The sequence below is a fragment of the Gavia stellata genome, chromosome 25 (genome assembly GCF_030936135.1).
Source record: "Gavia stellata isolate bGavSte3 chromosome 25, bGavSte3.hap2, whole genome shotgun sequence".
Classification (NCBI taxonomy): Eukaryota; Metazoa; Chordata; class Aves; order Gaviiformes; family Gaviidae; genus Gavia; species Gavia stellata.
Genome location: NC_082618.1, coordinates 547,069 through 573,751, shown reverse-complemented (window position 1 = coordinate 573,751; position 26,683 = coordinate 547,069). Strand labels below are relative to the sequence as shown.

Below are 26,683 nucleotides of genomic sequence, written 5' to 3'. Positions count from 1 at the left end.
GATGGCAGGGACCCTTCCTTCTCGGTTCCACCACTGCAGTGGAAACCAGGAGCATTTAAAAACAAAACAATGCAAAGCCCCTTGCCCTGCAAAGATTTCATTTGAGGCAAAGGTAGAAACCTGCCAAATAGGTTCCACTCAGGCTAAAACTCAAGCCAAACACAGGGAAAGGGAAATTTGCTGCAAAAGATGCCCAAAAGCCTAGCGAGAAGCTATAAACACAGCTATTCTTATTCTAGCCTCAATCTGGTCAACTTGCACAGCATCTTCTTTCTACTTAAGGTAGCAAGCCTACAAAGAAAATCAGTATGCAGCAGAACTAGTCTCTTTGTGCTTCTCACTGATGCAGGGAAACGGGGAGACAGTCCCAAGCCAGCTATTTCATTTACTGAACAGGAAAAAAAGAAAGTGCAGAGAGCTTGCCAGCATGTCTCTTTCTCTAACATCCCAGTTTTTAAATTCGGTGAAACTATAATCTGTTAGTCTCAGGTGAGCCCACTCTTACATCTACCTAGAATCCCCTCTCAACAGCAGATAGGACGGTTTTTTGTATTGGTTTGGAGTATCCCTGAGGCTCCACAGTGAAGGAGGACGTTGCACCAATTCAGTCCTATTTCTTTGAGGAGGTGGATGGTATAGCCTTTTGGTAAACAAAAGTGGCCCAGCATTCCCTCAGAGGTCTGTCTGGCCTCACTTCCCACCAGTGTTTCAGCAAACAGTAAGTGAGACAAAAAGCATATGATGAGGCAGAATGTACTACCAAGCTCTTTCCTCCAGGCTTCCATCCAAAAGGAGAGGTTATGGCAGAACAAATGCTAGCACTCTGTCACTGGTGACAACCCTTCTGCTTCACCCTCCACCTGCAAGACTCTAAAGCTCTTCATCCTATAGCGCATACAGAGAAGGTAGCCCCTTGTCACCTATTCGGTTACTTCCCCAGCCTTACCAGCTGGTAAGGCTTCCAGCTCAAGCAGCTCTACTCCCACGCTAGCCTCAAAGCAGCATCATCCCACCTCGCTCTCTCCCATTCAGCTACAAAAGATAATAACCTTCCCAACCTCTCCTTGCTCGTTCTTTCTGTAAAAGATGGGATTAACTGACAAGGCTCAGAGACCCAAAGACCATTCCAACTCAAAAATGAAACCAGGGAATGGACAGTGGCACAAGGTGTTCCCAGAAGGATCTGTAGATGCCTTGTGTCCAAGTACCCTAAATATCCAGGGGATAGCAGCTCTGCAATGTTCTGCAAGACTGTACTGGTTTCGTAAGAATGGTTTACTGGAGTCAGGGTCAAACGCTTCTGTGAGATCAATGCTTCTGACTGTAAAACCTGACGTCCAAAACTCAAAATACAGCCAAAGACAGAGTGACAGACTACAAGGGCACGTTGCCTAAGCAGGGCATGGAGAGGTGACAGCGTCCGACTGTTACGCAGGCGTGGGGCAGGAATGCATACCTTTCTTGCGACACACTTTGCATCTGGCATTCTCTGCCGACATATCCCACTTGATACAGGCATCCAGCATCCCGAGCAGCACGTGCATACGGGAGAAGGTCTGGGCCTCACGGATTGCTGTCTTCCACTTCTCCATGGCTGAAGCAACCTGCAGACAGACCTAACAACTTACAACGAAGCACACAGACACAGCTCGCTACAGTCTGAAGATGTTTTTATATCCTTTAGCTAGGGCCCTTAATAGCCAAAGCTCAACTCTGTATTTCTTTCCTTCTATATAGCCTCAGCAGTCCTATTTGTGGTTTATCCATAACCAGCCTCACTGGATCAGACAGTTTGTTCATAACAGTAGAGCCCTTTTGCATTTCACGGCCGGGCCGAAACAACCTATGTGAACTCCACTGAATTCTTGCTCTGAAAGTCTAACCCAAATAACCATCAAGCTAAGAAAATAAAGGGCAGAAATCTAGCACTGTAAAATATGGGATGAAAGTTCGGAGACAGCTGGCAACACCACTTGAGCGTGGTGGATCGGAGCAGCCTGTGCTGCCCTCCAGTGGGTACTGCAGATGCTCAAGACCTTCAGAGCAAGACCCGCCAGACGCTTGGTCCTCCTGGTCCTCCGAGCTGCTCAGCTGGCAAAGGGGACCATGACATCAGCTACAATCAGATTTGACAGGCAAAGCATTTAGAGCCCCAAATATGAAACCAGCTGCTTTCCTGAGACAAGATGACCTCAGCGCATGTGAAATCCCAGAACTGGCTGCAGGTGAGGATGAAAGCATTAAACCTGAGATCTGCACCAAGGCAACTGCTGGAGTCTGCACGTAGCAAGCCACATGCGAAATCTCAAACTCAGCTCTGGAAGTTTAGAAACAACGTGGTGGTAAATCGGAAATGCACCAGAACAGAGAAGTAATCCAGAGCCACCGTATGTTCAACTCCAATGTTAATCCTTTGCTTTACAACAATGAGGTGATGGCCTAGACATGACAGGGACATAATAGGACTCAAGTTATGTTCTTCTACCCCAGGAGAATGAAAAAACAAACAGTGAAGTGTCAGACGGGAAAATCTAAACCCTGCAGTTGACAGCAATTTGGGAGCCAAACAAAACCCAGGATTTTTGCAGAGTTGCACATTCTCCTCCCACTGAATTTGAGGAAGCACAGCATATATTAGATGCTTGGAAAAACACACAAACTGTTCTAAAATGCCAACATCCTTGCTGCCATTGCTAGTGTGGAACCTGGAGCCCAAGACATTCAAGACAAACGGAAACCTGCACAGCCTACTGTGGCAGATTACACAGCGCTGTGCTATTTCTTTGCAGAACATTGTTGAGGTGCTTCACATATTGTGTAATTGATTTTCCAAGTAACTGTTCCATGGGTTTTGCTGTTAACATACTGGGTAACTGCTGGGCCAAGATAAATCTGCAAAAGCTGTTGGCAAGTTTTGCTTAGATTTTTCTCCCCAAGCCTGTGGAATTTAACAGATTTTTAGCCTTGCTTCCCAAGCATCATGAGACTATGGCATTTTAGCAGTACCATTATCAAGGGAGTTCAGACTGCCAACTAGGCAAAACAGGAGATTGAAAGAAGTTACTTAAATACCCTCCCGACTAGAGAGGAGCAATCTAGCAGGAAAAACAAGAAAATCCCACAAAAATACTAAAGGAGAAGTCCTCAGTCACATTTCAACTTCAGAGTGGCAGAAAATACCTGCTTTGGTAAAGGTGGACAAACCTCCAGCTAGAAAGGATCTCATCTAGTATCCTAAGATGACAGAAATCCCTCTGAACAGCTGAAATTGTAACTGCTTGGTTGTGAAGCTGCTCTTTGAGGTATTGTCTGCAGGTGAAGACTGACCCCCCTGCCCCCAGCCTTTTCCCTTGGAAACACCGCTGACAGCAAGTAGCAGGGGTGGATAACCTACCCATGCCCTTCACTATGCTCCGGCAATTGTGCTGCAATGTCATGCTGCAAAGAGGTCACGTATTCCCTGTCCTGTTCTGGGATAGTCCAGAGTGCTACTGCCACTGGAAATGGGAACATTTGCATAAACACAGAGGCACAAGACCGATTTTCAGAAACAGCCATGAGCCAGGTCTACATTGCAATCTTTTGCCACTCAGCAGTGCGATCTCTAGCTATGTAGCTGAGCCAGCAGGAACCCTTAGTATAGACAATTATGTCAGCAAACGGGTGCCTATTAAGCCATAACTTGTTTCTCACAGGAAAAATGAGACATAACCATACCACAGGACTGCAATTTCACTCATATAGTCTGTAAGTACATTAAGTGTGTTTTTCCAGTACAGCTATGCTGTATTTTATCTACTATGTACTCTCAGTGCAGTTCTGGCTCTAAAAGACTTCATAATTCTTGGCCTATGAAGGAGATTTGTCTTTAAAAGCCTAACAGTCAGGTTTTTTTAATCGGTTAACTATATCTAAGATCTGGGCTGCTCTTTCAAGGTCTTCTATAAAGGTTTTCTGCTTTGGCAAAAAGAAAGCTCATTCCAGATAAACTGAGGCAAAAAACCCCACAAACAAAACCCAAAACCAAGAAACCCAAAAATGCAACAAAAAGTTCAACGTTGCTTGTACCACCACAAATGTCTAGAAAACTCTGAGCCAGATAAAGGAGGCACTGCACTGCATAAATAAATGCTCCAGAGACATCAGCACAACACAGAAGCCAGTGCTCCAGAGGGAGACCTGCACGACCGCACGCTCAGACTGGCAATACTGAAATCTGTGCCTGTACACCTATAAGGCTGAACTGTATAGCTAAGTATGCAGTCACATTAGACAAACTGGGTAAGATTAGACAAGAATTCAAAGTAACTTAGGATTACAAGTCCAGCGATATTCATAAATCCTACTATTCCAGCCGGTTTACAGAGGAGAAAGTACAAATCGGGATATTTCAGTCACACAGAGCACTTCGCCTAACCAGGCTGCTGTAGCTGAAAGTTCTGCAATTGCCAGACCGAAGCATGCTACAGAAGCCTGGCCTTGCTGTAACGAACAATGCTCCATAACGACGTCAATAAGAGAACAATGCTCTAAGGCAGAATGGATAAACTAACCAAACATTCATGGTCAAAATGTCTCAATTTTCAGGCAAATACAAGCTTGGGGTTTAAATCTGATACAGCTTTAGCAATAGTAGAGAAGTGACCAGGGTTCAAATACAAAGTTCATGCTGCTGAATTACTATCCATTTAGATATCATAGCAAATCCGATGCTACCCTTAAAGCATGCCCTACAGGTATAACCCTTATGGTTGTAAGACACATGAGAGTAAGGCATGACATGGTGTTGCTGCAGATACAGGAAATGTGATGATCCAGGTCCTTTTTGTCCCAGAGATAACTGATTTTTTACAGCTCTGTATTCTGCTGATAGCTTTTAGGATAAGGTAGCCTTCTATTCCCTTTGCACTGAAGACTGGAAGATTCAAAGTTAGCAAAGTTTAAATACTGCAGGACAACTAGGGAATGTGGAAATTTCTAGTGCCTATCCAAATATCCTGCTAACATGGCAATACCACAGCATAGCAAAGACTTCATGTTCAACCAAGGGTTTGGCATACACTGACAGGAGCTTTAAACAAAAACCCCCAAACCCCACAGCCCAGCACCTGTCAAGCATCTAATACTTCTTTTTTAAGTTGGGAATTCCTAATGCTTCTGTTGAGCCAATTCTCATCTTCCTACTTCTGCTGAAGTCAGCGATTGATCAGGGAAGAGCACTTTGAAGGGGGCAGTGGGGAAAGTCTTGTCATGGGTCATGAATGTCCCATTCAACTCAGTGCATAGAAACTACCCCTGAAACTACTCCCGAGCACTAGTATCTGTCTTAGGATGAAACACTGGTACAGCTCAAGTGCCTGTAGGACCCTACCAAATCCTCCACAGCTCTTCTCCATCCCTTCTGAGCTTTGATTTGGAAGTCTATGTATTTACCCTCACAATACCACTTTTCTACTGCGCATATGGCTTGCTTGCCCAGATGTCCAGACAAGCTGTGTGCAACCCACAGTGTGGCATCTTCTGTGGGTGTCCCCATACATACGATGATATTTACCTGAACCTAACTCCCTTGCAGTCACCAAAACCTCACCATGTCTCTCCTCTTTACAGATCAAAGACATTAAGCCACCATTAGTCCTCATTGTGTGAGGAACTGCACAAAGGAAGTCAAAATATTTGACTTGACCCACTTCCTGTTCATAGACAGAAAATTAACTGTGATTCCACAGTAGGATTTTCATTTTGCCAATACCTTTACTCTTCAAAATAACCAGGAACAGCTGGCCCCATAAACAACAAACCCACCGCACTCTAAACTTGGAATGGGGAGAAGCTGCTCAGGATTTAGTACCCAATAAAGTGTATTGTTCCTGCTCAAAGAGTTATATTACAAGACCGAAACAGAGCCCTGAAGTGAACAATACCTTAGCTTCTTCTGCCATTTTTTTGTCTTCATCTATCTCCTCAGCCTTGGCAATGTAGTCTTCTCCTTGATGTTTCCTTCTCTTCTGCTTGGGGGCCATGAAACCTTGCAGAAACTTCTTAACAACACCACCTTGGAGTGCAATCACACACTCTCCAAAATCCTTCAAGCTCTCTAGTGAGTATACCTGTTAGGAAGAGCATATGTTCACGTAACAGTTGTAACGTTACTCTCTGTGCTGTTTTAGGTGGGTCTGTCCTGCAAATGGATACATGTGATACTTAATGCAGTGTTATTATCTACCACACTTGGTTATGGAATCAACATATTGCTGCTGCTTCTGCTAGAGTTCATACGTAGCTGATGATCTTGCATAGCACTGTTCAGAAAAAAGCATCATGCCTTGAAAAAAACCCCAACAGAACACCAAAAACCCCCCAAACCCCAAATCCATGATGACCAAGCCCTAAGCTATTCTTGCACTCCCTTAGTGACTTCACTTTTCCCCTCCTCTTAGCACTTATGGTCTCATCTACACAGGGAAGTCTCTGCAGTGACTCAGGATGCAGCTTAAACAGAGCTTTAAGCGTTCCAAGCCAGACAATGTCATCCTTTGGTAGGAGGCGCATGCACTAGTCACAGGAGCGTGTACTGTACCCACACCAGGGAGATTTATCCCCTCCTAAAGACACTCAGTGCACCAGTAATGCTCACGTAAGTTAGGCTGAACTAGCCAGAGCACTAAAAAATTGTACTATAGTTCACTGCACAGTAACTTCCTTGTGCTGACATTACCCATGAACAGAACATCCTTTAGGTCTTGGAACTGGGACACAATCATTACCTCAAGCCTAAAGTGGTCTGAATTCATGAAAAAACCCTCCAAAAACGGAAAACAAGACATGCTGGCTTTGACGCAGAAGCTAAAAATCAGCTACAAAAAGTTCTGCAAATGCTCCATAAAGAATTCCACCACCAGATGAAGGAAATGGGACAATTAGACAGCCGTGCAGAACACCTAGCTCCAACATTATGACCCACCTACACCAAAAGGACCTCAAGCCAGCAGCTGTGTGATCTTGAAATAATAGTTTATAAAGAGAGGACACATGAGAAAACAGATTTTCCTGATCCTCTTGTCTGAGGAGAACAAAGGACTCAAGACCTTCCACAGAAAGTATCAGCTTGCACTTGTCTCACTCAGTACTACTTTGCCTGTTCACTCACTCTTGCTTCATATTCTGGTGTCACATCAACATATCCCAGGCCTCCTTTTTGCAGCCGAGTTGCAACCTCAATTAGATCACTTCGGAGGTAGTTCAGCAGTTCCTGGTTGCCATCGCAGGATTTGAGGCCTAAGTTCTGTTTCCGAGCCAAATGGATAGAATGCGTGATGTCCTGATACCTGGAAAATCAAAAACAACCTTTGAATACATGCAGGCCACTGCCCTGCGAGCTGTGCAGGCACTGGGGCAACAATGGTATCCATCGTGATCTACATGCTCCACCAGCGTAGAACGTTCTTTCAAAGATGCTTGAAAGCACGTGGTAGTTCTGAGTGAAACAGCACTGCCTTTGTTTCCAGCTGCAAGGAGCAATTTAAAGACTGACAGAACTTCTTCACAGTTTAGAGCATTACTTATCAAGGATCTGTAGTTAACTGCCCAAGAAAAAGAGCAATTTCTCATCCTCAATATCCTCCCCTCTTCAGCACAGGCACAGTCAAAGCAAAGCGCAGAATGCTGCCCCAGGAATGGAAAGGCTTGCTATGATGAGGATACTCTTTGACTTTGAGAAGACACACAGAGAAAAAAGAGCAGGCTCACTTTTTCTCCAAACGCTCCTTTAGCTGGCTCTCTCTTACTCCCTGTGGGTGCAGGCAATTCAGCAGCTCATCCAAATCCTTCTGACTGTCACAGAGAAACCTGAAAGATACAAAATGCACCAACATCAGCTAACATATCTCTGTGGCAAGACAATTCCTTCTTCTAAATAGTTCACAAGTATTAGTAGGCAGGGATGACAAATAACCTATATCCCAACCCCATGGAGCAAGGTGAAACACTTCCAGTAATGCTGGCATAAGCATTCTGACTCAGACTGGCCTCATTTCAAGGTCCCCAAATGTAGCCAATTCCAGGGTAAGAAAAATAAAAACAAAATAAACACAGAACTGATTTATAGATTTCCCCCCTCCCTTAAGTTTATCAAAACATTGGCATTTGAATTTAGTCATCTACCCCAGGGATTAGATTCACTAAGTTGCAATCAGTTTAAGTAATCTGAATGTCATTTTAGATGCGCTAAAAGAGATTAACTTGCTATGCACTGCATAGCATGGCAGTTTAATCATTCTTTCTGCAGAGCCTTCGACTTCTTTCATTAACCCAAGAAGTCCCTAGATCAACAAAGGGTATGGCCCAGCTCATACCACAACTGCTGATGATGTAGATTGGTGACTGTGAAGGCCATGCCCCCTGCAAGTGCAGAAGTCCTTCTTTCTAAGAAGCTCACATTAACTTGAAAGCTCAAATGCAGTATGTGAAAACGGTATTTGTTAAGATTTAAATCTTTCTGCTCAGAAAGTCCTTCGGGATGGCAACAGTAATCGGCTGTTAGCTGAATCTCAAAGGGGAAAATTTTTGCAGAGTTCTCTACACAGGGCATTCTCTCTGCAATTCCAGAGTACGATCAAGTTTTAATGCTGGGTTGTAGATTTAAACTAGCTTTAAGACAGCCTGAAATTCTGCTCCTTTCAACTTTTTTTTCCAACTCTACTCTAGGATGCCATGGAGAATCCTCACCTGATGGGGGCGGGGATTCAATCTGAGCTTCAGAGCTCATTTCCAGAAAATAAGACTAATTCCTTATCTTCTAGAAGAGGATTACTCCTTAGAAGAGGGAAGTGAGGGAATAGCAAAATCAACCTTATATGGAAACAACTGCAAAGGACCACTATGTGATCCTTACCAGCCACAGAGAAGACTCCAGATCTAATTTTTCTTGGGCACAAGCTCAGATGAGCCAAGCAACAACTAGAGAAAGATGCTGTTCTGACTCCTATGGGAATACCAGTATCCACAATGCTTATTTTTCTGGCAGAAATACTTCCTAAATATCATATCTGAAAAGAAAATATTTCAGAGTTCTAGTATGCTCATATTAGGGGAATGGCCTCACAATTTGCATTCAGTTAGTAAATTAATTACTCTAATAAAACACAGGATTGATTGTTTAAAAATGGAAGAAAAATAGTTTCTTGCCAGTCACCTGCTTCAGTATACTCCAACCCTGCGGAGCATCCTCACTTCGCACACTGAGATCAAATCTTTTGGCCACCACTATCCTCTGCACACCCTCCCTGTGAGAAACAGGACAGAGCAGCTCCAAGTATCTTTCACCCACTACAGCCTAGCACAGGCACTTCAAAAGTAGTAGCAACTAAGAGCTGGTCCTGGGATCCAACAGGCATTCACACAAACCTGTAACAATATAACTTGTGTCTTTTTCTTCTAGATGCCACTTGTGGTGACTAATTAGCATTCTTACATTCACTGGAAGGTCTACAGACAGACCACTGCAAGGACTAGCATTTCTAAGTCTACTGGACTTCTGCTAAATAAAGAGAAATTTCTCTAGAATATTTGGTATCAAATTACTTCCAAACCCTTGGGGCAAATCTTGGGATTGGTCCTAAGCCGTCTTTCAGTATGAAGAATCTGTCACAATATGGGAATGGCATAAACCGAGCTTCAAAACAGTTGCCCTGCAGATACCCAGCAGAGGACTATTTCTCAGGCATGTTGAGAAGGTTGCCTAGGTCATGATGAAACAATGTCACTGCTGGTGATACACTACGGGATCCAGTTGGAAAAATATCTGAGAAGACCTGACCGAGCTTTCTCAGCTTTCCCCCATGGCTGCAAATCTAAGGGGGGAATTCCCCGCACAGCTTTGTCTTGCTGTAAAAATGAAAGGGCACTGGAAACAGTTAGCATATGGCACTTGGATTATCCAGTGTTATGTGGTTTGGGGAAAGACAAAACAGGCTGCTGGCCAGCGTGAGAAAGCAGGTATCATCCTTTTAAGAAAGCTAGGCTTAAGCCCTGGAACAACTTTGTTCCTGCTGAAAAGGAAATGGGACAGGGAAGGGAGAACATCTGCAACAGGTACTTGAGCTTCCCCATTCGCCTTGAGAGTAAGAACTGGCATTTCCGGGAGAGGGAACAATTCTACATCAGCTTGAACTCAAATGAGCAAAATACAAACACAGCAAAGAGGTACTTGGGTTAGTTGGACTGGTGACACCTTCCTGCTCTGTGCAGCCACAGCTCCTGGTTCTCAACCTAGCTCCGTGCACTGCCTACTACCTGAAGGAACCACCTGCACCTTCAACTAGGGCTCAACCAGCACGAGGCTGAGAGCACAGATATAGCAAGGCAGGGCTGGCATTTTAAACGGGGGAGGCAACGGCTATGAGCTTGTGGGTCTTGGTAAGAGGGAGGGGAAGGCAATCGGTGCCCTTCACGTGGCCTGACACAGAGCTTAATAACACAATCCAGAGTGATGGGAAAGATGCCTTTGGGAGAGTCAAGACCAGGTGGAGGTCTTCAAACTGATCTGAAAGGGGGAAATCGTGACTAGGGTAAGGGCTTCATGCATGCCTAAATAACAGCCTAGATTCTTTTCTTGTATTTCTGGCAGCACAAGCCAGCAGACTGGTCAGCAATCAAAACAGAGGGGACAAACGGCACAAGCATCAAGTCAAAAGGAGCTCTCAGTATTCACTCAGGCTGAATATTCCTACCTGTTCTCAGGCTACAGGCTGCAAGGGACAGAGAAAGGTATAAAACCTGGACTGCAGACTAGGGAATGAAGAAATCAAGAGGACAACATCTAGAGGAGGCCAGGACCAGTACCTGCTCTGGAGGGTTGGTGGAAACAGGGGAACTCCATCTGTAGAATATAGGCGTGAGAATGGAGTCTGTCAGCACCCACTCATGGTTAACTCAAATTGTCTGCTGAGGGGACCCGCCATATCATGGTGTATTCCTAATAGATGAAGAACAACGGGAGTTACTCTGCAGAGATGCCACTGTTTCCAAAATTCAACTGCTTTCTGACCAGGATGAGCAAGAAGTCTCCTGCACACTAATATACTGCAAAGGTTGTGATTAACCTGTGGTTCTTGCAGGAAAGACCAGCATGTACACAGCTCACAAAGCACTATGGTACGGACAAAAGACTTTTTCAGGGACCACGTGCCCAGAAGCTTTAAACAGGGAGATTTTTTAATATACATCAACATCAGGGACAGTGGTGCACAATGTTAGAAATGGGACTGGACCATCTGTCTGGAGAAGACAGAAGTAACCAAGAATGTGTGATTCTGAACGAGAACAATGATTCAGCCTCTGCACTTTTAGGACCGAACACTGGGCCCTCTTCTTTTTGGGGACAAAGTACTGAAAGCAGAAACCACTTCTACGAGATATGTTTATGTAGCTCTTGGCAGAAGTATTTTATCAATGTCCTACCAGCTCCCACCCTCAAGGAGAAAAGGGGCAGGACTGTGAAATACAACCATTCACAGAGTTAATTTGGTGCTCATTTCAAGGTCTCATTGCTCTAGAGTATAAAAGGGTAAAACTAAAGATGCTCTATATGCACTGTGACGCTACTCTCAATCCCATGTTAGAGATGTACTACAAGGAAAAAGAGACAGATGGCAGGAGTTAAAGCAGAACACAAAGAAATGAAACTTCGTATGCACCACATGCTAACGTTATGAGTTATAGCTGAACAAGTCCTTGTATCCACACAACACGGGGTGTAGATATCCCAGGACTTCAGTGTGGTCTCAGGGCTTCTCAGAGCGTGCAAGGACGATGTGCAAAAAGCACCCAAGGAGGAGACTCTTCCATAACGATCTATACTCATGGGAGTCCTTGAGACTGGAGAGATCAATGGCAGTGGCCACAGAGGAAAATACAGTAATAGGAATATGGATTTCTTTCCTCAGGGGGAAGTTTTGGTTACTGGCTATCCCCTGAAATAACAGCTTTCAGGTTGTCACTTGTCTTTGTGGAAGCCTACCTGTAAATGGTGACAGCTGTCAGATAGGTACTTAGCAAACAGGCTCTCTGCAGTTCTAGAGCTTTAAAGAAAAGTCTTTCAGCTGAGGAAACTTACTGCTTATCTGCAGAAATGGCTTTAGGTGGCCCTGTCAGTTAGGAGAAAGTCATGCAGACAGCACAGAAGAAAGCTAAGTTAGAAGTGGTTACATTTTCTTTGAAAAGCTGCCACTGTGCACCCTGCTCACTTTAAGGGCACGAAGGCCTAATACATCTAGCCCAGATCTTCCATTTGCATTGCTTTACCTCGACATCCTGACACCGCCAACCTGCTTGGCAGAACAATGCACACAGGCATGATACTCTCAGTAAAAAAAATCAGCAAGTGCTGTGATTGTTAGCAGTCTTTCCTAGCAGGTACCAAAAAGGACAGAAATCAAAGACGCGGTGGTGTAAGAGCCAGGCAAAAAAAAATAAATCCCACTCAGTATCTTATTTCTGAGTGGCAAAAGGGCAGAGCAGGCATGCAGTGACATTTCTTCGACCTGCCCCTACAAATTTTAGCATCTGCTGGTTTGAGGACTTCCTCATGTGCCAGGACAAGAACCTTTGTGCTCAATACTCCCCAATGAACTCCTCTTTCAGCAATTTGTCCAACTGGTGCTTTGAACAGGTACAAATCTGAAGATCCACAGCAGCTGGTAGCAGTGAGTTGCATCTATCAGCTGTACGATCTGAAGTAGTACTTTCTGCTCTATTTCAAAACTGCCATTTGCTAGTTTAACTTCCTGATCCCTTTTTTCTGTATCAAAAGAAAATCCTCTTTCTTTAGAAGACTTCCCCATTCTCCTCTAGCATTACTCTCCATCTTCCTGCTGAACATGCAAATTAGAGTGTTTCTGTAATTTGTTTCGTATTTCTTAGCCAATTATTCACTCATGAGAAGAGCTTCCCTCTTATCCTAAGGCAGGCGCTGTAACAACAGATCTTGTGAAGCAAGACTGTTCACCAAAGAAAAAAAAAAATTGTTTCGCCCTTAGTCTGTACTTCAGTTTATCATCCTTTTTATTTCCTTCATTTAGACTCAACCACGGCTTTTAAGTAGGCCTTCTTACTTTTAATAGCTTCCTTATCCTGATGTGAACCATACTGAGAATGTTTTGTGATTGTTGCTGCTGTTTTGTTTCGAAGTTTCCTCAAACCTTTTTTTCAAAGGTAAGAGGCAGCACTTGCTTTGACCATCTAGTATGGAAACTTTAAGACAATCTCTCTGAAAGCATTTTAGGCTTTTGGCTGCCGTTTTAGGCTTTTTTTTTAAAAAAAAAAAAAACACAACACAAGTTTCTTAATGCGTTTTGTTGCTCTTTTTTTAAAAAAAGGAGAATACCACGTATTATGGTCACTTCATACAAAGCAGCTCTTAGTAACAGAATATAATTCAGTCCTAAGAGCGTACAGGACCTGATTCAAAGAGCTGCTTCTCCTGGGCTGTATGACTAGTTACTCTACAAAGCACTCCTACCTTTGTAACCACCCTGATCTCTCTCAGCAGGTTGTTGAGAGTTGCCAACTTGACTGAGCAATTCAATGCTGTAATATCAAATACTACGCTTTTTCAAGTTTGGCCTGGAATTGTAAGTTGCAGGAATTCTGTGTTACTTAACTCATCCGGTTGGGCTCTGTGTTGTCTTCAGTTTATAGCACTATGCACTAGTAGTTTAAGCTACTGTTTTCCTTATATAATTTGTCCTTCTATTGGAACACATCTTGCCACCTCTGCTAAATGAAGAGGCAGTTAGAAAGAGCAGAGAGGACTTCCCTGTGGATTGTACTGCCCTCTACAACCTCCTGTTTAGCACCCACTCCCTAGGAAAGCCCAACTGCTTGAATTTTGGCCATGTGACAAGATGTGCAAAGGACTGGACTGAGAAAGGGGTGGAGATTTGTCATGGCAATATTAGACAGAGCGAAGGCAGGCAGAGGAAACTCTGCTATCTCCTATGACCTGCTAGCAATGAAAGAGAAGGGGTAGAGCAATACAAAGAGGCAGCACTCGTTTCTGATGGTTCAGATGAATCAAGACATCCACAAATTTCAGTCTCTTTGGCAGTTCCTGGTGGGGGAGCAGGAACATCTTTAGTAAAGTAGCTCTGACTTACAGCAGTGCAACTATGCTTTGGAGCTAAGCTCACGACTGGTGATATTTATCAAAGACCAAGTTTTCTGGGGAAAAGCCACCGCTAATAGGGGAGCTGCAGGAGCAAGTACTTTGTGGCAGTTAATTCTCAGGGTTATCTAAATAAAATGCAGAGTCCTTCACAGGCAGTTTAGTCGGTAAAGCTGTAGCCAGCATTTTCTGGCACAGGGACACTGCTGACCACTCCTCACCATACTGGGCAACAATCAACATAGGAGATTTTCTTTAAAGATGAAAGAGATTGGTAGGGCCAATTACTGGAGCAAGTCACAATCAAACATGCGCAATGGTAGAGTGTTTAGATTTGATCCACTTAGAAGACACGTTGGTGGCTACTGCTTGGCATTGGAAAGCATTAAAGGGATAACAGGCTGTCAACACGGAAGAATAATTTTGCTAAGCTATAACTATCAGTAGCGACAAAAATCAATCCCATGACATGGTGCTATAGGAGAACAAATGGACACCACCACAGTCTGCTGTGAAGCCTAGGAAGAAGACACTGACAAGGAGCTGGGGGATGGCTCTGCACGTCTCACGTAGTACAAGAACACGCGGGATACAGGCCTGCTCCAAAGATCTCAATGAAGACTTTAATTTCATGTGCCACAATTCAGGTCTGCTGAGATGAACCATGAAAGGAAACCTACACACACTTAGCTAAGTCACTGCTCCCCTCCTTTTTTTTTTTTTTTTTTAAAGTAACGCTTACCAATACTGAAAAAAGCACACAGAAATTCTTTTAAGTTAACAATACTCCTGAATATAAAATATTTAAAAAGCAATACATCAACGTAGCATTTTACCAGCTTAATTTATACTGGCTTTAAGTTTGATTAATTAGGTTGATTATAATGGCTCCACTGGCTCTTGGACTGGCTGCCCTATTAGCCATTCACTACTAGTAATAGTATCAGTAACAGAGGCCTGGAGAGTTGCTAAACTAATCCAACTGTTAAGTACTGAAAGAGTAATAGGTATATAGTAGGGTCTATCAGAAGAAATCTGTCTAGTTTCCTTGACCTCTACGCTTTGAGTAATTCGCAGCTATAAAAGCATGTGTTACCATAAGTTCTGTCCCTGCTTGGGTGCAGTGGTCTCTGCGGGAAGGTCTGCAACATGCACAGACCGATGAAGCTTGCTCACTCTGCCATCGGTGGCTGCGCTCTTCCGCTTGTCTGTAAAAGAAAAGCACAAGCTCAAGTGTATTCTCGTTCGTACTCAGCCACAGAAGACTGTCCTGCTTGATACTATTTCACAGGTTAATCTGGGAGTCTTGCCACCAGTGGAATGTTGGCATTGTGATGGATACCCTCACTCTCTGCAGCATGCAACTGATTACTTGTCCAAGAAGTCTGGCAGATTGCAATTCAGCAGGTTCAGAGTAAACCAGAGGGATTAGTCCACAATTGACATCAGCCTCACTGTTTTTAAGGGAGAGGTGATTGTATCCCATGGTCCTTATGAGGTACATTGCAGGCAGTCTCAAGACCTGCAGCAGCAGGAGGGAGACAATCATGAGCATCAGACTCTCCTGTGTGCAGGCTTCTAGAGTTTAAAAGAAAGCTGAAATCAGAGTATCCCCATGAAAACACTCAGTCTAGACAGTTCTCTCTCACATTCACAAATCCATTCTAAGAGTCAGACAGCAACAAAGGAAATACCCACAGAGAAGCAGGCTGATCATACCTCCTGGGCTGTAGTCCTTTTTAAAATCTTCTCTTCTTTGATGGGGAAGGATAAATCTGTAGTCTATACTGTCATGTACCCAGCCTTTCTCAATGAACAAGCCAGGAACCTCATCTGAAAACAGCCAATACCTGTAGGAAACACAAATGTTAACAGGTACCTGTCCTCTTCTTCTGGCTAGTTACACACATCTGCCTTTATTTGCCTAGAGGCGAGAAGCATCTGTGTGCTTGACTCAGTAAAAACTGAATGCATGTATATCTTTATATTAGCACAGTTGAGAAACATGAAAACCTTTAATCAGAGTCCATTGCTAAGAGCATTCCTGTACAACAAAATTAATAAAAAAACAGGAATGAGGGTCTTGAACACTGATGCAAGCACTTGAAGCTCCACTGGCTAGTGGATCCTGACCTCCACAGGAAGGCCTCAAAAAGCTGTCCAGGTAAACCAGTGAAGGCCATTACACTCTACATACTCTCTTCTGCTCTGCTCCCCAGTTCAATACCCAGGGAGTCCACTCAACACCCTCCGTATCAATCACTTCTTGGGGGTGCTATCTGATAAAGCTCCTCTCAGAGGGGAGAGCTGGCAGCTCAGGATCATTTCCTTTCCTACCTGTTATGATTACGATCGGTGCCAACTGGGGTCCTGCGCATCACCAGCTTCGCTTTGGCAATTCCATCCTGGAAGGTCTTCTCAGCTGCAGCTTTATGCTTCCGGATTCTTTCTTCCTCTGCTTCTTTCTCCATCCTCACTGGTGGAATTAGCAAAGAGAAGTATTAGCTTTCTTTATTGTATCCAGACATCAATATCCTCTTTTATTTTACTAGACCATGGGGGTAAAAAAAATTATTGGTGACTTCGGTTAATATACTTTTAGCACAGACATCCACCCTTCATCACCCTTCCACCCACCATTCTAGAAAAAACTCAAGAATTATTAAGAAGTCAAGGCATAAGGATGAGCCGGGCTGAGGAAGGAAGAAAGTGTGGATAAAAATTATCTGGATAAATTAGTCCTCATTATTATTTCTCATTCTAGATCAACAAAGTGGCATTCACTGCTGTGCAACTCCATACAACAACAGGGTCAAAGATCTTTAACTACAGCACAATATACGACGACAAGAACTTCTGCTCTGGACAGCCCAAGCACTGGGAGTGGTCCAGCTGTGACACCACAGAGGTCGGGATGGTTAATGGACACCTGCATTTCCACAACTGCAGCTATGGGGAACGCTCTCCCCACAACCTTACCTTCCAAAGAAACAGATCTGGCACAATCAAGGCCTCTTCCAGGCACAACTGTCTCACAATAGCAACCGAGTCACGTCTCCTAACACCTCATGCTTTCCCCTACGTGCCATGATGTGGAAGAGCATTCAAATAGAAACCTCAGGTTTCGTACTCATGACAGAAGTATTGGAATTTCAGTAGCTCTCACTATCCATGGCTGTTGACAAGAAAGAGGCGAAAGAAAAATATGAAGTGGCCTAAATCCTGGCATCACAAGCTCCTTGGCAAAAGTCTTACAGAACAAAAGACGTCATTTCACATCTCTAGGCAAGGAGCAAGAAGCAAGGCAGCCTCTGCAGAGAGACAAAACATTAAGATCAACAGGATTTACACTTCTCATGATGGTTCAAGAGTCCCTCTACACTTCTGCCAGTCTCTGAAGAATAGGTGTACTTTCACTAAGAACTGCCTGAACAAAAAGGAACAAAATGTCAAATTGAGTCACACTAGCTCTTCAGAGCCTGACCTCAGGCTAACAAAAACATCACCCCTTCGCTTGCACAAAAGGCTATGGGCAACATTCTTCTGTGTCCTGAAAAAACTTGAGGAAAAAAATAAAAAGGATGAAGAAATGAAGACTTACCTTTGCATCACAAAGGAGGGTTTGAAGCAGATGGAATAAGACTATATGGAAGGGGTGGGGTGGAGTGGGGCAGGTAAAAGCGAGCATATAGAGGTCATATGCTGGCTGCTGTCCCAGGTAGAAAGCTAACTTCTTGCTAGGATTTTTCCCAGGGCTACCACCTACTCTTTCTCTTGCAGCCATTTTCTGTATCAAGATAGGTTTCATCACAGTTGATTAGTAAATACCTGGTAAGTCTCTGAAGTCCTGCCAAGGTAATCAATCCTGACTGATTAGAGAAGTCATGCTGAAAAAATATACCCTTGCATTTGTTATACCAACTTGATACATCAGCTTTTACATAATAATATACCAACAATATACCAACTTACAGTAATTGCAGCATGGCAAAATTGTCCTGTTAATCCATACCTGCGAGACACAAGCAGCTGCACAACCCATATGCCTGTAAATACCAACTGCTCCCTAAACCTTATGACCTCTCCCTACATCAAAGTGCCAAAATCAGAACAAGTAGCAACAGCCACTCTCACAGTACCAAATGCCTCGTGTCACCTCTATCCGAGTCTCACAAACCACATCAGGAGACCCATACTCCAGGAAGTACCATTCTCACCTTCCACTAGAAGGAGAGGAGGTGATACAATTCCCCCAGGATTTCTCTCCTTGACACCTTCAAGACTTGCTGCCGTCACCTGATGCCAGCACAAGGTACACTTCCCTCCTCCTCAGTACCCTCCCCTCAAGAGCCAAGACTCCAACCAAAACAAGCCATACTGCCAGCAAACTCTTCAATGCTTGCAACATGGGATATCGTGGGCGCTCACAAGACAGGTATTTTTTCTATCCAACTGTAAAGACCAGCTGCAGCAGGTACCATCAAGTGCCAGAACAAGGAAGAGGCAAGAAAAAACCAGAAACTTAAATTTACTCAAAGACACCAAACTAAAGGGTTCCTAAGAACAGAAACTTAAATTTACTCAAAGACACCAAACTAAAGGATTCCTCCCCACATCTCATTCTCAATTGTGATGGCAAGCTAGTTTCAATTGGTACTTTCCTCTCTAGCAGGCTTCGTTAGCTGTATAAGCTTCTTCCAACAGACTGTATGCGAGCTATTGCTTCATGGAGTGATAAGAAAAAGAACAATTAGTAAGTGCTGCAGTAATATGGAAATGGAAGTGACTTGACTTTACTATCAAGAAAATACAGATATTAATCACATTATCTCAACAGGAAGCTCTGTACTGACTTCTTTTGAAGTTAAGAAAGATTTAAAAAAAAAAAAACAAACATTTACGCTTTCTTACACTGGGTTCTTTTTTCAGCTGAGACTAGCTTCGTAGCACTGGCCACAACCTTGAGAGGTTTAACTTGAAAGCGGTTAGGGCTCTCAGTGTTACAGATGTCAGAGTGGTAAAAAAGAAACCTCTGACTGCCAGATATATATATACACACACACGTAAAAGAATAGTTGCTGATGAAACACCTATTGTGCAGTGGTTCAATATTCATATATGTATATATATGAACGACTGCACAATAGGTGTTTCGTCAGCAACTACTCTTTTACTTCCCCCGGAGATAGTAACACTATTAAAAGCAAATGCAACTGAAGTGGTGTGAAAGACGGCACGCTGAAAAAGCTCACAGAATGCCTGTGTGATGGTAGGAGCACTCTGATGCAGTTCTCATTGTGGTTACGGAGAACTGGTTTTCCCATGCTGAAACAACACCAGCCCCCAAGTCTGATGTCCTGAACAGATTAGCTCCGAGCTGCTAACCCTGCAGCCCTAACGACTGCACCATCAGCATTAACCAAGAGCTTTGGTACTTTGAGGGTACCTTTATGCCTGGTAGCAACTGCTTAACGGGTAGAAGCAGCCCTGGATGCCTGAAATGTTGGGGTTTGCTATGTGGAAAGGAAGCAATATGAATTCAAACCTTAATGAAATGCTTAATGCTTCCTTCCCTGCCAGAGTGACCTGGTTTTCCTTGTGGGGTCCAAAAGGATGAATTAAACTTCCTCAGCACACAAGCCAAATGATTCTTACCTCCATCAATGTAATATTGCTTTTCTTCATGTATAACTAGTACAAACTATCCAGTGAGAACAACAAGAAGTATCCCAAGGAGTAGTGTCCAAACTGCATTTAATTTTGCAGTAAAATCTTATCAACTTGAACTTGCTGTCAAACAACAACTGGAACAGTACAAGAACTGGGGCCAAGAGGCCATTCAGCTACAACACATTAGATACTTGCTATTTTGTTTTTCTGGAGCAGTAGGACAGCGTTCCAGAACTTCAGCAGTTTATTGATACTTCTGAGAATCACAGGTCTTAACAGAAGATCTGAAAGGTCTATTTACTATCAATGTCAGGCATGGCTGTATCCAGTCTACTTCCTTAGGAGCCTCAGAGTATTCCACGTTATTTACCTATTCTTGGTCTCCTAGAACAGATACTCCCAGATTCCAGCTAAGGCACATAAGCCAGGTTCCATGTGGGATGCTTGTCCCCCAACTCTTTCAGAAGGGAAGTAACAACCTAGATGAGCTATGCTGTCCAATTCCATCTGTCCAGTACCCACATTTACAACCAAAAAAATCCCTGAAGAGTAATACCAAAGCATCTTGCTCTTCGTATTCCATACTACTTAGCAAAATGCACTACTTACACAGAGGCATACGAAGTTTGGTATCGCAACTTGTGATTTATAGAGGTTTGAGTGGACAGTTTATATTTATACAAATCCATAACTAATTTTTTAAAGTAAGAAACTGTCAAATGAAATGTATTGCCTCAGTCCTTATCTGGAAGAAGGGCTGCTAGCATCAACCTGACAATGTGCATGGCAGCAAGGCCAGCAGCAGCTGTAGGAACTAGCTTTTAGGCAGGAAATATCTCCTCTGTACATAAGAGCCAGAAGATGTTTGGACATAGACAAATTTTTTGTTTTGTTTTCTGTCCCCAAAACAGATTTTCTGTTCTCCAACCTTCCTGGGCCTGACAGAATTAGAAAGGTACCCACAGATAAAGATGCCCCCAGATAAAAATCTAGAAGGAGTTATTGCTTCTTCTTAACATCCCAGATTTTGAGCTGCCGTAGGAACCATAGCAGCTGAATTATACTTCTCCAGTGAGTAAATCCCTTAAAACCACGTAATGCTTTTGAAAATAGGCTGTCAATTTTGCCATTAACTTACTCCCATCTACTCCACAACACGCAAGTGCTCTGCTCTCCTGGTATTTTTCTTACCTCTCATTTGTATTTCTTGTTGCTCCCTCTCTTTCTTGGCTTGGATGGCAAGAAGGCGCCTGCTCTTCACAGCACTGATCATATCATCAGCTTCTATTTCCACCCGGTGCTCTATTTTCATCATCTCGGGTTTTTTCTTTTCATTTCTTCCCATCATATGCTCATCTTTCCCATTCTCCTTGTTCTTGGCCACCATTTCTTTTCGCTTCTGTTTTTCTGCTCTCTTCTTGTCATTTTCTTCCTTCAAGATAGCTAGGCGCTCCTTCCACAGCTCAGCTGATGTCTGCTGCTTGGCCTCCACGTGGTCCTGCACTGAGTACGTCATTAGAATCCGGTGGCAGAGCGCTCCAAGTATCCGCAATTTCTCTTCAGGAGTCAACTCAAAGAACTCCGATGTCTCCAGTTTCTCTAAAAACTCATCCTGTACTTCATTATCCTCAAAAGCTGCTGAATCCTTGCTTTCATCTACGTTATCTGAGACCTCACTTTCCTCTTGCACATCTGACTTGCGTAGGCATAGGCGAACCAACTCAGAAGCAGAATGCAAAGTAAGCGGTATTTCAGAAAGCTTCATTCCCAGCTCAGCATAATCTTCAGCAATTTCATCCTGCAGCAGGGTCTGCAAGAGAATGACCAGTACTCGGTTCAAATAAAGGAAGCCTCCCTTTTCTGCGCAAAGTGCTTCCATCAGGGAAACGGCTGTAATGGGATATTGAGCATCTGGCATCAATAACCCTGAGTAACAGCTCAGGAACTCCACCACCATGGCGACGTCCCCAAAGAGCGTATTAGGAAGTCCTTCTGGAGTATCAACCAGTTTAAAAGTAGGCAAGGTCTTCCCTTTAAGATCTTGGTCCTCATATCTTTTCTGCTTTTCCAGTTTTTCCTTCATCTCCTTCTCCTTCCGCTCCTTTGCCCTCTCCTTCAGTTTCTCTTTCAGCTTCTCCCTTTTCTTCTTCATGTACTCCTTTCGCTGCTCCTCTGTCATGGTGGCCCATTTCTTCCTGTGCTCTAGAAGCTCGTAGCGTTTCTGTACTAGCCCTCGCAAATCCTCGGGGAGACGGGCACGATCCTCATTTGAGAGTAACCTAGCTGTTTTGGAGATGATGCAGGAAAGAGCACTTTTTTTGTCTTCCCGGTCTTTGTTTTCTTTGTAATAGGCAATGAGATGGAGCGCTGCCGGAGGCAGATGTTTCTGCGGTTTGCTGGAAGACCTAGGGGTGCCTCCAGAACTCCTGGGAGCCCTGGACACCTTAGTGGTACCTTTAGCCATGTCCAGTAGTGTCATTTGTTTCATCTTCATCTTAGGGGTTTTCAAGCCTTTCCTAGGAGACTTTGATTTCCCCGATGACTTCTGCCCGTTCAGAACTCTTTTGCCTCTTTGCTTTTTGTCCAAGGATTTGTTGCTGCCCTTCCCCAGTCGGCTCCTCTTTGGAATGTGGAAGTTAGAACCAAGTTTAGCAGGCGACACGATTTTCATCACCTCTTCCAGCTCCTCTTTAGGACATTTTGAATTCTTAGAGTTTTTCACCTTCAGTGGAGAGCCAATAATAGATTTCTCCAAATGCACGTGGCACCATAGAGTAGGGCTCAGTGGCTGGCCCAGGGATGGTCCATCAGCTTTGGATTTCTTAGAAGGCTTTCTGTCAGGTGATCGAGAGCTCTTCCTCTTGGTTGAGGGGTTGAGAGTCATATACTAAAATTAAAGAAAGAATGATTTTATATTAATATTTAAAGGTAAATAAAGGTTATCTAGATCCTTTTCTGTCAATTATTTTTGGCTATGTTTATTTTTAATATATTTTTCCAATGAACAAGGAGTACTCAATACGTTAAGGGTAACAGGCTTCTGCAATAGCTTTCAATATTTTGCGTTGTAGTCACTGGGTTCGTTATGAGGTCATTAGCTCATTCCAGAAAGTTCACATTTAACTTTATAAAATGAAACACTGCAAAGAATTTTAAATGTTTCCTACTACTTTACATAAAACCACTTTGTTTCTGCTTAAAAGGTTGTAGGGAGGGGGTTTGCCTGGAAAATGCTGACATTAATTTCAAAAACTATTCCTCTGTCCAGAGATTTCTTAATGAGTCATGTAGGGTTCAGTCCTGGACCCCACCCAGAGGAAAAGTGAAGGAGCACAGAAGTGATGGGTCAACAGGAGTTCAGGGACTGGTTTCTGAACTGCCTGAAAGCATCTGGAATGAAGGTGAGACAGGATTCAATTCTGAAGTAATGTGACTGAACATCTGACGGATTTTAAGCTGCTGAAATAACCTACCTGACAGCATACTTTTAGCACAGAACAGTTTAACCCAGAGCCAAAGAGAAACTGATTTCAGGACTATCTCAGCATCTCAAGTTCAGTTTCAGGATGCACCAGAATACTAATATATTTCAAGAAGTGAAAAATAAAATACAAGGATAGAACCTTTAGGTTAGGGATAAAATTATCAGAAAACAGGGGCTGAAAATTTGAGATTCATTAGCAATAAAAAATTCCACAGTGGTAAGCACAGCAAAAGGTGCAAGCATCTAAGAAGCAATTATTTAAGAACAGACATACACAAACGTGATCAAGTTAAAATTACCATAGGAATATTCAGATTTTCTGGCTCATGGATGTTCACTCTTGAAGGCTTTAGTTTAAGAGCCCTCATTAGCCCATTATTTTTACTGAAGATCACACAATTACCAAATCCAGTGTCTGCAAAAATGCATTCTACAAAAGTTCTGTGTTGAAACCTTTGCTGAAGAGAATTACCTAAGCTGAAAGCATCCAGCATTGATGTGAATCACGATAATTACAAATTCACAAATATCAGATCTACAACTCATACTGTATATCCAACTGTCACTTATACAAAGTTATTTTGTCAGAACGCTAATTCTGGATTAATACATTTTCCAGCCACTTCCCAAATTTAAAAATTCAACATAAATTCAAACTCTATGCCAAGTGGGAAACACACTACGGAAAGTGCCACCCATAAAAGTGCCACAGGACATCTGTAAGTCAAATCGAAGATGTTACAGTTGCGTAATTCTTCTTATAATTTTTCTTATACTAAAGGTATGCCTCCATTCATCAGTGTGCTGAATAAAAGAATTTGTACACCACCAGCAAATACTTTAATTTCTATGAAGGCAGTGACCCCAAATACTACAGCAAGGGTAAACACGGCTCAAATATGAAGAATTTATTTTTCCCTTTCAGAAAATTTACAAGCATCCAGAAAAGACCATTAGAAGCTTGCTAGAAAAGGGTGTTCTCCTCCTGACAAGGAAAAAGGGATATAGCAAATATTTCTCTTCTAGCTTTAGAACAATGCTTGACAAAGACCAAGTCCATGACAAAGCGAGTTTACTAAATGAACAAAATAGTGCATTCTACACCCAAAGATGGATTTTAAAACAGCAGATTTCACGATATGGCATTTACCCAGTTAACAGTGTATTTGGCTGGTCATTACAAAGGGCTGGATAAAAAACCCCACTAAACTTCCCTGCTACTTAGAGTGATCAGTACAAAATTTGTGGTATCTGCATCACTCAATCCAGCACCATACAAGAACCAATAAGCATCATGAAGTCAAACACATCCAGCTCCATTGTAACCATGAAAAGGGCCCAGTAACTGACATTACCAGGTAAGGACCACAGCTCTTCCATTTGTCTTGCACCAGGAAATCATGTCTTTACTTGTAGACAAGTAATGTAAACTACTGGAAAAATCAAGAAAAGGCAGTTACACCTCAAATTTTCAAAGTAGACCACTGTTTCAGACGTTCAAGCTGTGTCACCTCACAAAGGGTCAATCTTCAAAGAGAGGGCCTTCCTGCTCTGCATCTCTAAGTTTATGTAAGGTTGCGAGCACCAAAACCCAACTGGCACACTGAAGTCTCTGGCAAGACTCTTTAAGGGTGGGGAATGGGTGAGAAAGCAAAGGATGTACTTTTAGGAATTCTTACCTTATGTGGGTCAAGCAAGAAGTCACTAAATTTACTGGGGAGAGAGTATTTCTTCACTAACTCATCTTCCACTACCCATGGGGCATTCTCACACGTGCCGGCCCGTAGCGCATTATGACGGATGAAGTACCTCAGGATCTCCTTGTTGGGAGGACGCTCTGTACGGACTAAGCTATCTGCTGGTACATTGCTGATGATCTTGGAGATAACAAGCAGACAGACTGTTAACATTTAACTTCTAACCACATTATAAATATATATCATATGGCTGAAAGGACCAAAGACCATTGTACTGCTTCATGCCCACAAAATCTTCCACAAAATCTTCGCTCTTTCAAAGCTCTCTTGCAAAGACTCAAAGCAAACCAAACAGAACTTGCAGAACTGAGATGCACAATAGAGATTGGTAGGAGAGTCAGTTAGCCAAAAAAGTAAAAAACATTAGTTTATGTTGCAGATTTCTTGCCAAAGCCCACTGCTTTATCTCTGACCTTCCTCTGGCTTGTGCTTGCTACTAACTTAAAAGCTTTAACATATTAACATTTATTTTGCTTTGATTTTTTTTCCTGAGACCAGAGTAGTAACTCTGCAAGTGGTACTCATTAAATTGAGGTCAGCACTGCCTCTCTTGTCAAATTAGCAAACAGATGACAAAAAGCACGCAGCAGTGCTGCACCTACACAGAGCTTCCCAAAGCGCAGCTACCTACGACTCTCAGAGAAGCTCAGTTAGAACAAGAGCAGCAACTGCTGCTCATGATTTAACTAGTCTGCCTTCGACCAAGTTTCATTAACTGCCTGACCAGAGATTAGCTAGTTAACAGCAACCACTCTAAAGCTACTGTAGCACTGTGACTCCGTGTGCAGTACCAGGGAATTGTCAGATGTCTCCACGCACAAAACCCAATTATATACAGAAAGAGCCAGGCTCATCCGCCTCACAGACAACCGCAGCCATCCTGCTTCCCATACCACAACTCCGGCAGAAAGTACTACATTGTGCTGTATAGACACACCGTTAGTGATTATTTAAAGCTGCATATTCATGTTATAACAGAAAGGATTCAAGCAGACAACTCACCTTATCTTCATTTTTCAGCTTGACATCATATTTGTGTGGCAGGAATTTAGGTGGAACCCACTTCCTTTCTTCCTTCTTCAAAGAAGTGGGAAGCTTCCGAGGAGACCTACGTGCTCGATCGTCTGATAAAGCAAGGTCAGACATTAAGTGCTGTATTATTTGAGTCCAAAAAAAAAAAGTTAAGGCATCCAGACCATCGCTGGACTGGGCACCCCACCCCTTGCTATCTATACAGTGTTTGGTTAAACTAGAACAGCAGGAGAAAATCCCAAATCAGGTGTTAGAAATATCCTGAAGATGCAGGCTGGGAATGGAGTCCCGAAAGAGCTCTGAACTAGGAGGCAACACCTATCTTCAAGGAGTATGAAGGACCACTTGCAGTATTTAAACCCATCTCTCTACAGACAGTAAGCTGCAACCACCTATGCAAAGAGAGAAAATGTCTATATAATTTATGAAGGGGAGACAGGTTTCATAACCTAACCAGTAACCTGCTTAGGGAGCTCCTGCTGAGAGCCCTAGCTGTGGCTGCCATGCCGTATTTGAAGTAATTCTACTGCAGGAATTACTGACTCTAACTTAACGTAACTTTTAAAATAATTTAAT

At 43.1% G+C, this 26,683-nt stretch overlaps 1 protein-coding gene across 1 annotated transcript in view; it reads right to left on the bottom strand.

Annotated features, from left to right (window-relative positions):
- The window catches only part of BAZ1B (bromodomain adjacent to zinc finger domain 1B), a 50,075-nt gene that overhangs the window by 9,396 nt on the left and 13,996 nt on the right, over positions 1-26,683 (bottom strand). The window contains exons 5-14 of the mRNA XM_059829305.1: positions 26,078-26,199; positions 24,998-25,195; positions 21,026-22,721; positions 16,502-16,640; positions 15,884-16,014; positions 15,261-15,372; positions 7,750-7,848; positions 7,151-7,328; positions 5,925-6,110; positions 1,457-1,604 (exon numbers count right to left, since the gene is read on the bottom strand). Of these exons, the coding sequence (XP_059685288.1) occupies positions 1,457-1,604; positions 5,925-6,110; positions 7,151-7,328; positions 7,750-7,848; positions 15,261-15,372; positions 15,884-16,014; positions 16,502-16,640; positions 21,026-22,721; positions 24,998-25,195; positions 26,078-26,199 (3,009 nt within the window). The remainder of the gene's footprint in view (positions 1-1,456; positions 1,605-5,924; positions 6,111-7,150; positions 7,329-7,749; positions 7,849-15,260; positions 15,373-15,883; positions 16,015-16,501; positions 16,641-21,025; positions 22,722-24,997; positions 25,196-26,077; positions 26,200-26,683) is intronic.